The following is a 17,499-nucleotide window of genomic DNA, read 5'->3' on the forward strand; positions in this document are numbered from 1 at the left end:
TCAAACACTTTTGCTTTCTAGTCCAGCAACTGAATTAGAGTCTTTATTCAGATCCACAATCAAAGTCTTATTTCCTATGCTCTTGAATGCACCGTTAAGCAGCCGCTTACAACAAGACCAGGCTGGATGGAAACTATTATTAGCCTCTAGAAGTTTGAAAATGAAAAGGACAAACTCAATATGTAATGAAAATTTGAGATGCAACAACAAATCGTTTGGTTAGGAAATCCAATAATCTTTTGTATATTTCTTCTTCTTTTTTTTGGAAAGTGAATGCACCATGCCTTGGTGCACAGTGCTCACAATAACTTTAAAAATGTTTGAGATGCAAATGTACCTGGAGAAAAACACTTGGCATCGTGGAACCTTTTAACCTTAATTAGTCTGAGCTCAACTTTATCAAATTATCAAACTCGATAATCCCAATTTCTTCATTGCTAAATCTAAACAGTTCGAGTTGATCACAACACTCTTTGGTGTGGAAGTTGTTCAAGAGGAAAGCCTCAAGAAGCTTTTTAAAGGAAACTATATTTTCTACTAAAGAATGTTGGCTTTTAACTCAGGCTTGTATTTGCAGAAAATTCACTTATTTATGTAACTTTTTTGTGAAGCGTCTAAAATACGTGGAGAAAAAAAAAAATCAGCTTGGGAGGCAGTTTGACGTTTCATCCATTCAGAAACTGAAAACGCTGATAAATGGTTTGTAGGACTCGCTGTTTGTCAACGCAGCTGGTTTTTAGTTTTGAACTATGTCAAGTAGTGCAACGCTACTTGACATAATATTGGTTAGCCTTTGTAAAGCCACCAAACCAGGAATAGCACTTATTTTCCCTGGTGCTGATTGGCTGGACTCTAAAGAGTAGAGGGAGACAGTAGCTGGGTTTCCATTACAAATGAATGCAAATCTCACTTTGCACTCATTTGTAAGGGTTCAGCATTATTCTACTAATGCCGGAAAACCCCCCAAAAAAAACACAATTTCAAAATTGTGGTGTTTCCATTAAATCTTTTATTATTATTATTTATTTTACAACGACTATCCCTAATTGCACTGACTGAACAAATTAAAGTTGTGTTGTTTTCACATATTTGACCAAGCTTTAGAAGCTATTGGTGGATTTAAGTGTGCTGTACTGGTGCAGAGATAGCAAATAAATTTGTAATTCAGTAATTTATGTCTGTGTTTTAAAAACAGAAAGGAAATGTTTTAAGTGAACTCAGACCAGCTGATACTAAGACTCATATCTGTATTGGTATCGAAAGTGAACAAAGTGGATTGTTGCGTCCCTAACAGAGACCAGAGATCAAACGCACTGAAATCTAACTGCTGCGTCTTCACTGCTGATTGTTTGGTGATCGCATGTTCTCCAAACAGCTAACTGCTAAAATGACTAAAATGAAAACAGGGTTCTTTGTGAGAAAGTTGAGAGTCAAAGCTCTAACTACACTCACAGGCATTATTAGACGGCCTTACTACTGTAACTGTGTTCGATTCTGATGAAATCATGTAAAAATGTCCGCTTCAGAGTTGGCAAAGGGAGAAAACTGGATGAATGACAGCTGCAGCACAAATGTAGGAAGTCAACTGGCGATACCTCAGCTAAATGAGGTGTTTGTCCACCATTAGTCAGACAGAAGTGTAAAATCTACACTAAAACACTAGACTTAAAAAAAGTTAAAAACTTGTCATGATGAAGCTCATGTCTTAGTTGTTAAGGTCAGAGTAATCCCAAGAAACGAATAGCAGGACATGGGAAGACCAAAAAACCAACTTTGGCCTGAGAGTGTGACCAACATGTGACCTTCCTCTCAAATCTGAAGCACTTTCAGGCATGTCAGAAGAGCGGAGCGCTACAACAGGAGGGCGGTGCTGCCTGGGATTAGCCCCTCAGGGCGCACAAAAGACCAGAGAGACGACAAGAAGGAAATTTTGTAGGGGGGGTGAGTGGTGGAGCAGAGAGGGAAGGAGAGAAAAGAAGTTAATGGTGGTCTGGTAGTTAGTTCCCTTCCTATAGGCTGACAACAAGCGGAAGTGTCACATCCAGAGAGTTGAAAAGCCTGACTGTGACGACAAAAGGCTGCTCTGCTTTCCATCTGCTCCTGGTCTGCCTCTGAGCCCTCCAAAACAACTCGCAACCCTTAAACATTTACACTGTTTGCTCCAGACACGGACTTCAATGGATCTTAAAGAAACTCATCTGAAATAATATCAAAGCAGCAGCTGCTCTGGAGTTTGAGTTGAGCGACAATTACTCAAAATTCAAGTCAAATTCAAAAATACATATATATATATATATATATATATATAAAAATAAATAAATAAATAAAAAATTTTTTAAATTTTCATCCAAATGTGTTTAAAAATCATTGTGGATGGTGATGCTGTCTCTGGTAGCAGTAAGTCTTGCAACGGCTCAGAAGAAGCCTCTGACTGAAGACCTGCAGCATGCTGACAGCTCAGTTTTTGGGCAGTAGAAACAATATTCCACAGTAACACGTCCAGGACGATACAAAAGGTTTTTGGTCAGCACTGCTAATCTACCTCATCTGCTTTTACCACTCCTCTTAAAACCTCTGTCTGGTCGTTTGGGCAGAAAATAGGGCAGCATTGCCTGTTATGACAGATGGTTTAAACTTCTTCCCTCTCTCTCTCTGCTCTTTGGTCCTTTCCTTCATCCATGAAGCCTCCTTTTCAGCTGCTCAGGGATCTGGGGGCATAGGTAAAGTTTTCCTTTACCTTTTCATGCTTACAGCTGTGCTATAACGCTGCCATTTCGCTACCTTTTAAAAGATTTCTGTGAGGTAAGACTGCAAATTATTTTAATTATTGATTAATTAAAATAATTAATCAATTAATGTCAATTATTCTAACAATTAATAGATTGTTCTGACGATTAATCAATTCTTCTGATGATTAATCGATTGTTCTGGCAATTAATCAGGTAAAAAATTCATTTATTTCACTACAAATAAAATAAAATGTGCAAATAAGCAAATACGTCTATTCCTTTCCAAATTAGAAAGCCTAAAATGCAACAGTGTTCATGTCATTTGTGCAAAGGATACCTCTGATTAATACTAACATCAACATGTGAATAGCTCACCTCTTTCTGCTTGACTTGACTTCAGTGTAGGAGTGATCTGTTGATTATATGTTGGATTAACAAATTAATTTGGATATACAGTATATATATATATATATATTTGGCATATTTACTGGTCTGGTGGTGTTGTCCTTTCAGCAGTTGGCCTTTTTTTTTAAAGACTGTATACCCTAGTTAAGAATTAATCAAATTAGCTGACGATTATTCCAATAATTGATTCATCGTGATTAATCTGACTAATCGAGTCAGTCCTGTTTAGAGGAGAATAAAAAAAAAAAACCAAGAAGTGATATCTCACCTGAATACAGAGTTCAGCTTTAGAAGGCTTGTTATTCCTGACAGCTAAATGATTCACACTGACAAAACAGCAGATCCCTCCTCACTGTATTTCTCAAAAAAAAAAAAACATCAATGTTGTTTTTCTTCTTTGGCTCATGATTTCATTTAACCCCCGATTCACCTGCTTCCACTCTTCTATTGACAACAGGCTGTACTGAGTTTTATTTAGAAGTGTCTGAGTTAAGGGGACCGGACAAAGACATAAGCAATCTATTTCAGATTTTTATTTGTAAATTGTGTGTATGTAGTTCTTTTTTTTTTTTTTTTGCCACCTCACGATGTTGTGCTACATTGTGTTGGTCCATCACATGGACTCCAAACAGATTACACTGTAAGGTTTTTGGTTGTGACGTTACAAAAAGTGAGGAAAAAATTCAAGGTTTTCATTATCAGTTTCTGCAAAGTTACAAAATATTGTTTTGGAAAAGAAAGAAGAGCCATTTCTACGTTCATGACAAAAGCTTCCAGAGAATATTTGTTGAAAACACGGCTGATTGCGCTGAAAGCTCCCGCCGGACCTGCAGGAGACATTAACCAACTGTTTTCACAAGCTGTGCAGCACTCCTTGTGAAGAGCAAAACCCTTCATGAGTGAAACTGGTGGAGAGCCCTTTTAATCAGCAACTAGGGTTATTCATTACAGACTAAGTCAATAATGTGACTCATTCAAGAGGACAAAAATGTCTTTTTTTCCCCCTCCTCACACCACTGTATTCACTTTCTTTCCTAGAAACAGCATAAACGTTTGTAGGTCACAAGAAGATCTGAAAACCACGAGGACTTCTACCATCTAGCCACATGCTTTGGATCCCGGCTACGTTACGTGTCGTGCTATGTTAGCTTAATGCATTGTAGTGGAAAAAAAAACGTAAAAAGATTTTAGTTCACACAACAGCAGCTCTGTGTGGGAAACAGCGAACAGTTGCACTGTACATGTATCCCAGTACAAAGATGCAAAAAAAACCAGGAACCAGTTCAGCCTGCTCAGCTAGTTTTTCTCTGCTAGCCAACCAGCCTGGACGAGGCTATGGAGAAGCTAAATGCTATTTAACCCATTTAGCTGCTTTAAGTAAAAATCTGAAAAAGTGACCATGCCTTGGTGGATATTTGTCCTTCAATATTATGACCATAAATATGAAAAAAAAAAAACATTTTGACTTAATATTTTTACGTGGTTGTAATCTATAGATCACCAGGCTTCCTGAAGGTCAAAGTTTCCATTTCTTTAACTGTCTCAGTGGAAGCTGCTAATGAACGTAGAAGTCAGGTAATAAAGAATAAAGCAAAGATGTGAAATAGGATCTGAGACAAAATGCTGTCGATCACCAACTATATTCCAAGTAACGTTTCAGCAATAAACACCTAAAGTAGCAGCTTCTCATTCAAACAGTGGAATCTTAGGAGTATTTTATTGATTCAACTAGATAAAACATCTCCTTAGAAACAAAGTAGCATACTTCCTATAAAGCTATAATTTTAGACATTTTTTTAAGAAGTGGTTTACTCTGGTTTATGGTTACCATCTCAAGGGATTCATTGTAAAAGGCAGAGTACACCAAAGACAGATACTGGTCCCACAAGACAATGACAGGAACCTGAAAGATTTTAAAGGTTAGGACCATATGAAGCTCCGCTGAACTGCACCCCATCAGAAACCTGCTGGTTATTCCACCAAACATTGATTTCTGAACTGAGTTCAAACATTAGTGTTGCTGTTTGTAAATGAACATGAACATGTTTTCTTTGCATTATTTGAGGTCTGAAAACACTGCATCCTTTTTGTTATTTTGACCATTTCTCATGTTCTGCAAACAAGTACGAAATGTTTGCTTGGAATTTCAGAGTTCGTAGAGTAAAAGCACAATGTTCATTTTACTCAAACATAAACCTATAAAAAGTAAAATCAGAGAAACTAATTATTTTAAGTGGTCTCTTCACTTCTTCCAGCGCTGAAGACAGGCTGCATGTTATCATTTACATCCGGAAATTTCGTGCAGTCGCACAACGCAGGAGGGCAAAAAGACGATTCTTGTAGATGCCGTAGCCGCGCTGCTGCCGTAGAACAATCCCGTTAAAGTGAAACTTGGAGATGTAGGTGCTATCCAGAGAAGTGCGCCACAGCAAATGGAAAATAACGCAAAATAAAAAGTGGAAAAAAACCCCAAAACAATCTAAAAATCACTCATATTAGTCTTCTTTCTCTCTCGGCATTGGCTACGCTACACACCGAGCGACACAATGACATTGAGTTGTTATTGTGTGCGACTCAATGGTTGCTAATGAATAATCTTTAAGAAACTGTTTTGTTTGTTTAGATAAACAGTTTCTTTGCTATTTTCAAATATATGTTTCAGTTCAATGAACCTTGCATCTGTCCTTCAGAAATATTTGCCGATTTCACATTCTTGACAGCGTTCCTGAATCAGTTGAATGCCAGGTGCAGCAGATATCCCAGGTGAACATGAAGTGAAAACACCTGTAGGAATCACCCCAGCTGTTTTTTTGTTGTTGTTTTTTTTAAACCAAGGATGTCGGGGGGTCTGTTCCCAGGCACTATGCTCTAATCTACACCCAAATGTGTGAGCTCCGCAGGGATGGATGGGAGGAGGAGAGGAAAAAGGATTGGTGTACGTCTTCCTTAGGAAGATTAATGCCTCTCTCAGCCAATCACACGGCACTAATAGGGAATCCCTGAGAAGTCAGAAGGGTGGGTGGTGGTGGTGGGGGGGAACAGAGAAAAGCTAAATAAAAATAGCACTAGTCCAATGAGCTTGGCCCACAGAGATGTATAAATAAATAAGAGAAATAAATAAAAGAGAAGGGAAACACATCCTGAGGGCATCCCCTAATGGCGTAGACAGCTCTGCCTCCCTCCCTCCGTCTCCAACATCTCCGACTCCGACCAATCATTCACACTATTTAAAGTTATTTGCCTGCAGTCCCTCAACCCCCCTACAACCCCCTCTTTCCTCCTCGCTCACTTTCATTCTCTCGCATTAATGATCTCATTTCTCACTCTCCTTCCCCGAGGCCCAGAATGAGGTTAGCGCCACAGTCTGACCTATAAACACTGCCATGGAAACTGCAGCGTGTTCCAGCGAGGGAGGGAGAGAGGGAGGGCTAGGGGCTTCTCTCACCTTTATCTCAGCCAGAGGGCCGTCGCTAAACGCTTTCTCTTTACTTTGGGTTCGCGCTCCGAGTATTTTGTCCCTGGAAGTCGAGCGAAAGCCTGCGAGCTCGTCTTCACGTCAATCACCTCTCGGCGAGACGCGCTCTCTATTCTCTCTGTTTTGATCCGAACCAGATCTGGTGCTGCAGAGTTAATTCTAGAAAGATCCGCCGGCTCCGCTGCCACCTCCAGAGATGTCTGCTCAGACAGCACTGTGGGGATTGGTACGCATCGCGCCGTTTCCCTGACATTTTGACACAAAAACGTCTGAGTAGTGACTCGAGCCGGGACTGCTGGTCCGAAGACAGACTTGGAGGAAGCAACTTTGGATGAGAGGAATAGTGTTGTTCAAATCAAAGTGTGTCAAAGCAAGCATTCAAATGTTTGATTTTAAAACCACCTCACTCCTGGCTGGAAATTAGCAAGCATGTCAACTAGGGAGGCATTGATCCACTTATTTCACATGCGAACATGTAAAATCAACAACTTTAACTTGTTCAGTATAACAGCCAATAAAAACAAATAATAAAGAAACCGAAACGGACCAACATAAAAGGGTTGACTACCTTGGTCAAATATACAAAAGTAAACCACCACAAACCTTCTTTCAAATGGTTCAGAAAGTGGAATTAGGAATTCTAAATGTAATGTAAAGTAAAGAATGACGTCGATCACAGCACAAAGTGTAGAATTAGACTAAATAGATCTGCCCTCAAGGGCTGGGAACATTGTCCTTTCCCAGTCCATAACGTCAACAAACATGGTTTACGGATGTATATTGAAGACAGATTAACTACTAGAAATGCAACAGGGAAACGGTTGAATCTAAAAAGGCAACAGTGTTGTCTACGTATCTCTGTTCCTTCAGGAAGTTGAGATATAGCAATTCCAACTATTAATGTAAATTCACTCATAATTTGCTAATTTTGCACCAACTTGCAATTTTCATCAGATTTCTGGAACAGGATTTTGCTCGTACCAAAGGTTGCTGTTTCATGAAGGTACTTGAAAATATTCACCATGTTAAAATACTTTTTTTAAAGAGAGTTATGTGGAGCAATTTCAACGTTTCCCTCTCGTGGCAAGAATAATAGTGCCAGTTTTTTTTTAGAAAAGGTGCCACAACATCAGCCATTTTACAATCATAAAAATATATTATGACATCCTAGGATGACTGATATCTGCTGTCAGAGAGACTGCAGATATCTGAGACACAGAGGCAACTAAACTTTCAACAAAATAAGCAACCCATCATCAACTAAAGCCGTGTGCTGCTCAAGGCAACGTCTAGGTGGGTAAACAATGGAAAAAAACAAACCCATTGGGTAAACACATCCAGATTCACCCACAGGGCTCAGGTCACAGCTTATTTCGGGTCATTATGCCAATCCAGGCATTTTTAAATCACTGCCATACCTAAACCTTGACTAAACTCAAACCGCTGTTCGTCTACTATCTGTGGTTGTGTCAGCTAGGACCCCAAGCGAGATGTGAAGCAGCAATTTGCAACTAAATGCCTAAAAATCACAGCTTGCAAAACAGTTCTAGGTAGAGCGCATTTTATCGCACAAACAGATTTGGGTTTTGGTAAAGGTGCAGAAAGCAGCTGAAACACATTGTTCAAAGCAAAGAGTAAATAAGCAACCTTATTCCAGTAAATGTAGTTTGCACACAATTAACAAGTCAAACAATCAAAGAATATGCTAGTGCTGGTCCAGCGCTTCAAAAGCCATTAAAGCTAAAGAGAGGAGGGGCTCACCGGCAGACTGGACGGCCGGCCCTGCATGCTGTCTTCCTGACCGCTCTTGGTGGGCTGGTTAGAAGGAGGAGCACTGGACTGGGAGCTGAAGGAATCCTGGGAAAGCTCCTGGTTAGAGAAACAGGATACAGATGAGCTGTTAGTGAGAACTAGTAGATTTTAAAGGGGCAATATTGTGTGTTTTCCAAGCAGATAGTGCCACCTTATAGAACAATGAGATTACTGTGTTAACTTTACACAGGAATCTATCCATATAAAATATATTTATCATTTAACACCTTGAAATTGGGTCTCTGTCACTTTAAGAAACTCCTGCTCTTTACACTTAATATTTTTTACCAGCATTGCACTGAGATGTAGCTCCTATAATGAGCTCAGCAGATGTGCAGTTGTACCAGGTGTTTGCTAATTGCTGCCGCTAGTCTTAAGGAGCTGAGTGGGGGAGAACTGCTCTGTGAGGTGGAAGCTTGGAAACTGCAGCTCAGAGAAGAGGTTTGGTTCTTGAAGGCGGGGCTAGGTCCAACTGGCCGCTTTTAACTAGGGGTGTAGCAATACAATAATCTCATAATGCAATATTCTGATCACAATTCAATATGTATCACGGTATTATCAGACTCTGTAGACTCTCAATATGCCAATGATTGCACTTATGCTTTTCTTTTGGACATACTGTGGCTGCATTTTAGAGTAAAAAAAGTCTTTTGGACTATAGGGAAAAGGCTTTTCTACCTTGGCTCCCAGAGTTAGCCGTGGCTATAAGTTGTTTACTACTAGCTGCTGGGGGAGTGGCTCCGCCTCACCCCGTAGTGATCGCCGCCATTCCCCTGCTTGGATCTCTGAGTATCTGCCTCTCAGACTGCCAGGATCTCATTGTTCTCTTAGTCTCTGATATCCAAACTTTGAATTAATTTCGCAATCTCACTGCTTTTACAGCTGCTCCATTTGCGCCGCTACTCCGATTTGAGATTTCCAAAAACAAAGGGATCTAATTTTCCATTTCATTTTTTACTTTTGGAAGCTCATTCCCTTTCATGCAACAGGAAAGGCCGGTTTTTGACATTTTCTGACATTCGAAAAATTATGGATTACTTATTTTAGCATAACTCCGGTTTTACTTGGCCTATTAACACAATTTAAAAACTGGTGTGCAGTTTATAATTTGCACTTTAAGCACAGGCTGACAGTGAGACTAGGAGAGGCGGAGTCTTGTTAAAAAGACAGTATAAGCTTATGAACCCCTATGGTTTAACGTACCAATACTCGAGGGTGAAAAACCGATATCATCTGAGGGTGGAAAAAAATCGATAAATATTGTAAAATCGGTATAATTATACAGCCCTACTTTTAACCTCTATAGGAGATTAAAAGATTTCTCAAACATACATAAAAGAATCAAAGCAACACTCCAGGTTTGTATTTGATGAGGGAATAACATCATAAGATGTAAAACACAAAAAAGTTGACTTTACATAATTCTGCCCCTTTAAACATTCAAAAGAGCAAAGCTATACTCTCATGTCCTCAAGGTGAAGGTCATACCTGTGGAGGAGGCGGGAACCTCTGATATGGAGACTGTTGCTGTTGTTGCTGTGGTTGTTGCTGCTGTTGCTGCTGTTGCTGCGGTGGTTGCTGCAGCGGGGGTGTCTGGGAGTAAGGTGACTGTTGGCTCTGCTGGCCGTGACCTGGGGGCTGCTGGGCTTGGGGGGCAGGACCTCCTGGTTGCTGCGGTGGTCCTTGCTGCTGTGGCGGGGTCTGCTGCTGGGGTGTCTGCCCTGGTCCGGTGGCTTGTTGGTAACCGGGTTGGCCCTGAGGCCCCTGCTGACTCTGGGGGCCGGGACCCTGTTGCTGCTGCTGTTGAGTCTGCTGCTGCTGCTGAGGAGAGACGTACGGCGGCTGTCCTGAATGGGGCTGTGGGGGCTGGCTGTAGGAAGGCTGTCCTGCAGCAGGTCCATGGGGCCCTTGCGATTGTTGGTATGGGGGCCCAGACTGGGCGTGTTGGCCCGGTGGTTGCGAAGGGTGACCCTGCTGAGAGTAGGGAGCAGCAGAGCTGCCCTGGGTCTGGCCAGAGTATGGAGGCTGCTGCTGGCCGGTGTGGGGCGGTGGGCCATGCTGGCTGTAGTAGCCCTGGTTCTGCTGGCCGTAGCCTCCTGGACCCTGCTGTCCATACGCAGACATCTAGACAGGAAACAGTTCAGGTCCGGTTAGGCTTAGTAACCTCTAACTATTCAACACCGTTTCAACACAAGATTTAAAATAAAGCGTTTAAGCAGTGTAGTCATTTATCGTATCAGATAGCATTTATCACGATTTCTCAGTGTGATAAGAATTCAGATTCATCGTTGTTAGGCCGGTCGCAGTGACAAATGTTTTATGACTATAAATTGTCCCAATAACTATTGGGTAAATGTTAATATTGTTGTTTAGAGACCATTTTAAACTAATACACCAATATTGGCAAAATAGTTCGCTCTCCCTTAGACCAATGAATTTTAATTTTGTAATAACACAACACTGAAACGGGAAGATGTTTTAATAATATCCATAATTAAACACAACAAAAATAAATAAATAAATAAAAATAAAAAATAATTTAAAAAAAGCTCCCCTTACAACCAAAACCAGAACTGAAGTGGGCTATGACATTTCTGAAAACAAAATTGACCTTCAAAAAATATTAATCATCACAATGGCAATTATCAAGCTCATTTTAAATTACGTAGGCAGATTATTTCGCCTGTAACAAAATATTATAAGTGAAATAATGTGCCAGTGGAACTAGAAACTTTACATTAATATTAAGGAATTATTGACTTAAAACAAGTTACCATGTTTTGAAAGTAACTTTAAAGTAATTGTGCATTTTTTCAAGTGTAATAAGATATTTGCCCTACAAACTAGACCAAAATTTTGTGTTTTTGCAATATAATTCTCATTTTTAAGGTTATATTTCATGTATCTTGTAGTTAAGTGGCTAAAATTCATTTCAGGAGGTCAAAGCGTTTTTAATCAGTGCATCTCTAAATGTTCAAACTTGGGAGATTTTGAAGGCTGTTTTATACTATATCCAGATGTGCGATAAAACCGAAGTTATATTAAAACAGAATTTTTCCTAAAAAGGAATTTCTGCTAAAATGGGACTAGTAATGGAACAGAAGTTATTCTAAACCAACATTGGTGCTAAACCAAAGTTTTCTCATACAGAGGAATTTATACTACAAGAACAGTTATGATAAACTTGCTAGCATAACTTCAGCTTTAGCATCACTTCCAATGTGGGGAAAAAGACACATGAAATTCTGTTTTAGCATAACCCCAGATTCAGCATAAATTTCTTTGTTAGCAAACATTGTTTTAGCATACCTTTGGTTTTAGCACAACTTCTGTTTTAGCATAAATTCTGATTTATAAAAAATGTGTGTTTTAGCTTAACATTAATCTTAGCAGAAGTTTTGTTTTGGCTGATTTAATTTACATTGTGACTTTTTTCCCATTGTTGTGGCATTTTATTTACCCTTCTGGACCACCGTACATGAAAAGCATGAGATGACAAGTTGCAGCAAAGCAATCTAGTTGTACAGAGTAAGGTGCTCCACATTATAGCATTATATCATTATAACAATGCTTCTTGAGACTTTGATAGTCAGAAGCTGTTTATATGGCAGAGTGTGGAGTAAGCAACTCACAGAGGTGAGAATTGTCGAAATATTTCAAGTGTGGTGTTTTAAATTAGTGCCAGGAAAATAAAAACCGCATGTGGACTTCATCTCTATAAAATGAACCTTTTTATATTCTGCATTTTCATTTCATTACGCTCAAAAAGCAGGCAAGGAGAAAACTCTGACCTTGTGAGGAAACACTTGCATACAAAAAAAAAAGGGAGAGAGAGAGAAAAAGAGGCTTGTCTGCTTTGTGAGACGGATGAGGGATGGTGGAACTAAACTACTCAAGGATTCAAAGAAAATAGAAGATGGTAATAAAGAATTTGCGGCGCGTTAAAACAACATCAAGTGGCTGTATTGTATCACACCGACAGAGGCAGGGAGGCTGTTTTCTTCTCTGCAGGGCACTTATCGAGTTCATGGTCAGACACCAGTCAGGCCAGTATGAGATAATCACGCCGCACAATGGGCACGAGACCACCGGCGGCGGACGTAGAAGAAAAGCCTTCGCTCGGCGGGATTCCCTGCATGCGTTTCTCTGTTGAGACGGCTGTCTGGCTGGGAAGAGTTCAACAAGGGTCTGTTTCCTGGCTATGTGGAAGTAGCAAGTGCAAACTGGATGTTTACAGTGTTCAATTGGATGAAGGTGCTGCAGCACAGCGGGAATGTTCTCCAGTTTTTTTTGTTTGTTGGTTTTTGTTTTTTTTGGTTTCATGTGTGAAAATAGAGTTGACTGTAAAAAAAAAATGCATCCTGAATTTTCAGCTGTTTTCTGGTTTTCTGGTCACTTTCAGGGTGTCTTTACACACACTGTATATTGGTTCTAAAAAAAAATGTTAGAGCGGTAAAATATATCTCAAATTTATTATCATCCCAATATCAATATTGGAAAAAAGGAAAAAAATAAATTTGCAGGCATTGCAATAAACAGTGTGTAGTTATTGACAATCCAGACGTTATGCTGGTAATATCTTTGGTGAGGTTTGTTGTTTATTGCGGCATAAAAATGTTTTAGAAGATGGACAACATGTTGTGTATGTTTGCATTGACTTTAGTATATTACAAGTTCTAATTTTATATTTGGTATTCCCCCAAACATTTGTGTGCAGAGTTGACTCCCAGGATTCATGGGGCTTATGGACCAGAGTCCCCCACGAAAAGATGGGGTCACTCTTAAAAACATTTGTAGCTACTTATTTTAGTAGTTCAAACACCAAATATACTTTAATATGCGTTAATGTTCACAGTGGAGACTGCATTAGCTAGCAACACATAAGCTAAAATCTACAGTTTTTCTTATCTCCACTTTTGGGGCTTCAGCTGCTTTAAAAAAACGTTCTCAAGTAGCATTGCTCGTAAGTATTCCAGCTTTCTGAGCTGAATTTTCTTTTGAATTTATTAGATATACTCTGTGAAATTATCCATGAATCCTCCAACTTTCTACTGGTGATCTGGAGTTATCTTCCACAAAAAAATGTGCAAATTCACAAATCAATTTTTATGCAAGTGGTTTTCATAAAATAGCAAACACTGTCAGCAGGACAGGATTAAACTCTCAAACAGGATTCTGAGAATCTAACCTCAAATTCTGCAAACTATGTCCATTAAATGACCTCTGAGCTCTGATACTTTCTTTTTTTGGAGATAAAAGTTTACAACGACTTTTTTAACACCACCTTGCCTAATCACTGGTTCCAAAAGCAGTCTGGCCACATTATGGGCATCATTTAATCTTCCTCATTAAGCGCCAAACAAACAACCCACACATTTCGTAGGAATTCTTGCTACAAACCCAACCATTACACCGGAACAAATTAAATTAATTTATATTGAATTTAGACCAAATTGGGTTCTATTTAATTGGATATATATTTGGAGCAGTTTGCCTCGTAAAATGCTTTGAGATGACATTTGTTGAGTTTAAAATGTGCCTGTATCGTACATAGAAATATAACAATACTGACCTGCTGCCCATACTGCATACCACCCATGGTGCCCGGTGTGCGGCTCTGCATCCCCATTGGGTACCTCTGGGGACCCGGAGGTCCGTAGCTCTGGGCTGGGTAGGAGCCTCCCTGTTGGGGTCCCGCACCAGAGGAAGGGCCCTGCTGATGCTGGGTGTAGGGGTTAGGCCCTCCGTACGGCTGGCCTCGCATCTTCCCTACCTGGTCCATCGGGCTGGGAGGCTGGAGGACACATGAAGAAAACATGTTACTATGGCATTAGAGTGTAAAGAAAAAACTTGTTGGGGTAGATGGTGTTTACAGTCACCATGAGACATTACAGCGTCTGTCGCCATCGGTCTTTACAGCGTCTACCATCGCCGTCAGTCTTTACAGCGTCTACCGTCGCCATCGGTCTTTACAGCGTCTACCATCGCCGTCAGTCTTTACAGCGTCTACCGTCGCCATCGGTCTTTACAGCGTCTACCGTCACTATCGGTCTTTACAGCATCTACCGTCGCCGTCGGTCTTTACAGCGTCTACTGTCACTATCTGTCTTTACAGCGTCTACTGTCACTATCGGTCTTTACAGTGTCTACCGTCGCCATCGGTCTTTACAGCGTCTACCGTCGCCGTCAGTCTTTACAGCGTCTACCGTCGCCGTCGGTCTTTACAGCGTCTACCGTCGCCGTCGGTCTTTACAGCGTCTACCGTCACTATCGGTCTTTACAGCATCTATCATCGCTATCGGTCTTTACAGCATCTACCGTCGCCGTCGGTCTTTACAGCGTCTACTGTCACTATCTGTCTTTACAGCGTCTACCGTCACTATCGGTCTTTACAGCATCTACCGTCGCCGTCGGTCTTTACAGCGTCTACTGTCACTATCTGTCTTTACAGCGTCTACCGTCACTATCGGTCTTTACAGCATCTACCGTCGCCGTCGGTCTTTACAGCGTCTACTGTCACTATCGGTCTTTACAGCATCTACCGTCGCCGTCAGTCTTTACAGCGTCTACCGTCACTATCGGTCTTTACAGCATCTACCGTCACTATCGGTCTTTACAGCATCTACCGTCACTATCGGTCTTTACAGCATCTACCGTCGCCGTCGGTCTTTACAGCGTCTACTGTCACTATCTGTCTTTACAGCGTCTACCGTCGCTATCGGTCTTTACAGTGTCTACTGTCACTATCGGTCTTTACAGCGTCTACCGTCGCCGTCGGTCTTTACAGCGTCTACCGCCGCCGTCAGTCTTTACAGCATCTACTGTATTTCATATTTTACTGTGTCTACTTTCACTATCAGACTCTGCGGTATCTACCAACACTTTTAATCTCAAGAGTACACTCTGTAAAGACTCTGTAAAGTACACTGTAAAGTCAGTATCAGACTTTACAGAATCTACCATAAGCGTCAGAATTTACAGTGTTTCATGTCACTATCGGATTTTATAGCATTTACTGTCACTATTGGACAATCACCATAAGACTTTACAATCACATCAACAAGCATTGATACAACAGACCCTGAAGACAAGGTTTTAAAGCCTACTTCTGGAACCATTTCCATTTCGCATTCTTAAACTGCTCATTGACAAATACAGGCAATGGCATGACAACCAAGTGTCTTGTGAGGATCATCTCATAAACCCGTCACAGTATAATCAAACAAAAATAGAACAAAATGCCGAAGGGGAAGAAAAAAGAAAAAAAAAAAAGAAAAACAAAACACAAGTGGATTTACTTTCCCAGAAAAAAGGGGGGAAAAAAACTGGCTAAGAATGAATGAACGAGCCCACTACATCCGCCAGGAGCATTTTTCCTGCCCAGGAGATCATTGTGCCAGTGGGTGGATACTGTTACAGCAGACACGTTGGGGAGAGTTTCTGTGAAAATATTGTTAGGGAAGTGGAAGTTGTCTGCGGCGTCTGGAGTCGGGCCCGCCGACTCTCAGCTGGACCCGGGTCGGGTTGGAGCGCTGTGAAGTTTCCAGAGCCAGCGTGACTGAGCTGGATGATGCAACCTCTCATCTGTAAACAGCTGGAGCAAAGGACCATAAAGTGTGTGTGTGGGTGTGTGTGTATGTTTGAGGGACTTTAAAGAAATACCTAAAAAAAACAAAAACAACAAAAAAAAATAAAAAGACAGCACCCCCCTCCTCCAATAGACGCAAAAGTACTAAAGACCCTTGAAGTTCTCGTGAAAATGAACCAGGAATCTGAAATCTAATGTCAGCTCTTCACATCCCTGGCAGCCCCGACATGTTCCCATCAAACCCACCGCAGAACCATCTGAAGCTACGAGCCACAAAGAGAGGCTTTGAAGTAGCGACACCTCCCGGCCCGCTGACCTCGGGTAGCAGACACAAAGCTTTCATTGCTTCCCACGGTTATTAATCTGAGTGTTTTTTCGTCCTTCTCCTCTTTCCCCCCCAAAAAACCCTCTTTGCCTCGGTTGAGGGAGACAACCGCCGTTGCTATTTATAGCTGGGGGGTGTGTGGGGATGGGGGTGGGAGAAGAGAGGGCAGCCTGCCGAAAATGTAACAGGTCCCAGCTGCGCTGCTGTTTGAACCCGGGCCAGGCCCTGCTCTTCCTGGGCTTTCAGAAAGCAGCAGGCCTTGGCATCTTATGAATGACAGAGCAGCGACGAGAGGGGGGAGTGGAGTTGGATGGGAGGGGTGGAGGGGATCGCAGCAGGAGAACCGTGTGTTGGGAAACACTCTAGGTGTTGGCATAAATCAACAAGCTGTAAGTGCGGTCAACCAACATTATCCAAGATAACGTATTCCACTCCACATTTTCCCTCTAGCCTGCCCCAGGCCACACTCTCCTGAGCTCCTCCAGGTTCAGGAGAATGTGTGTGTTTGTGTGTGTGCGTGTGACCAGGAAAGAGAAGGCTTGGGGTGTGTGCATATGTGTTACTATGGTCCCTGGGGTCATTACGGACCACTCTGTGGGGAGTGAAAGGGGGGGCGGGGGGGGGGAAGTAGCAGGCCCTGCTAGGAAATCTCCTGTGACCTCTGTTGCACTTTTAACCCCAGTCTGGAAGGAAGGACACCATAACCCCCCACCACACACACACACACCCCATCTGACACCATGCCAAACAATACAGCAGCTCAGCTGAGCGTTGAAGAGCAGAGTGTATTTCAGACAGGTGCACGTGTCCAACTGAGGCAACGATCGCCTCACACTCTAAAGCAACTTTTTTTTCTCTTCTTAACTGAACAGAAACGCACAATCAGTCATACGTAATGAGCTGCTTGGGCAGAGCCTCCAGTGTCATTGGTAAAATGTGGCACAGAGGCACAGATCAGCTGTGTAATCCTCTAATGCCATGTGAAAAAAACAGGCAGTACGCAAATTACTTATAAAGCACAGACAATGAAAAAAAAAAAAGAAAATTGGGGAGAGGAAAAAGAAAAGAAATCCATTTCTCATTCAGACAAAACCTCCTGGAGATCACAACGGCCGTATAATTTCCAAACCCCCTCCCTAAACACAACTTGGGTCGATATTCTTCT

At 41.5% G+C, this 17,499-nt stretch overlaps 1 protein-coding gene across 2 annotated transcripts in view; it reads right to left on the reverse strand.

Moving 5' to 3' along the window:
- arid1ab (AT rich interactive domain 1Ab (SWI-like)) overlaps positions 1 to 17,499 on the reverse strand; it is a 66,623-nt gene that overhangs the window by 25,684 nt on the left and 23,440 nt on the right. For both annotated transcript variants that reach the window (XM_044138242.1, XM_044138243.1), the window contains exons 2-4: positions 13,994 to 14,215; positions 9,910 to 10,545; positions 8,371 to 8,478 (exon numbers count right to left, since the gene is read on the reverse strand). In XM_044138242.1, coding sequence (XP_043994177.1) covers positions 8,371 to 8,478; positions 9,910 to 10,545; positions 13,994 to 14,215 — 966 coding nt within the window. The remainder of the gene's footprint in view (positions 1 to 8,370; positions 8,479 to 9,909; positions 10,546 to 13,993; positions 14,216 to 17,499) is intronic.

This window comes from Gambusia affinis, linkage group LG14 (assembly GCF_019740435.1).
Source record: "Gambusia affinis linkage group LG14, SWU_Gaff_1.0, whole genome shotgun sequence".
In the NCBI taxonomy this organism is placed as follows: domain Eukaryota; kingdom Metazoa; phylum Chordata; class Actinopteri; order Cyprinodontiformes; family Poeciliidae; genus Gambusia; species Gambusia affinis.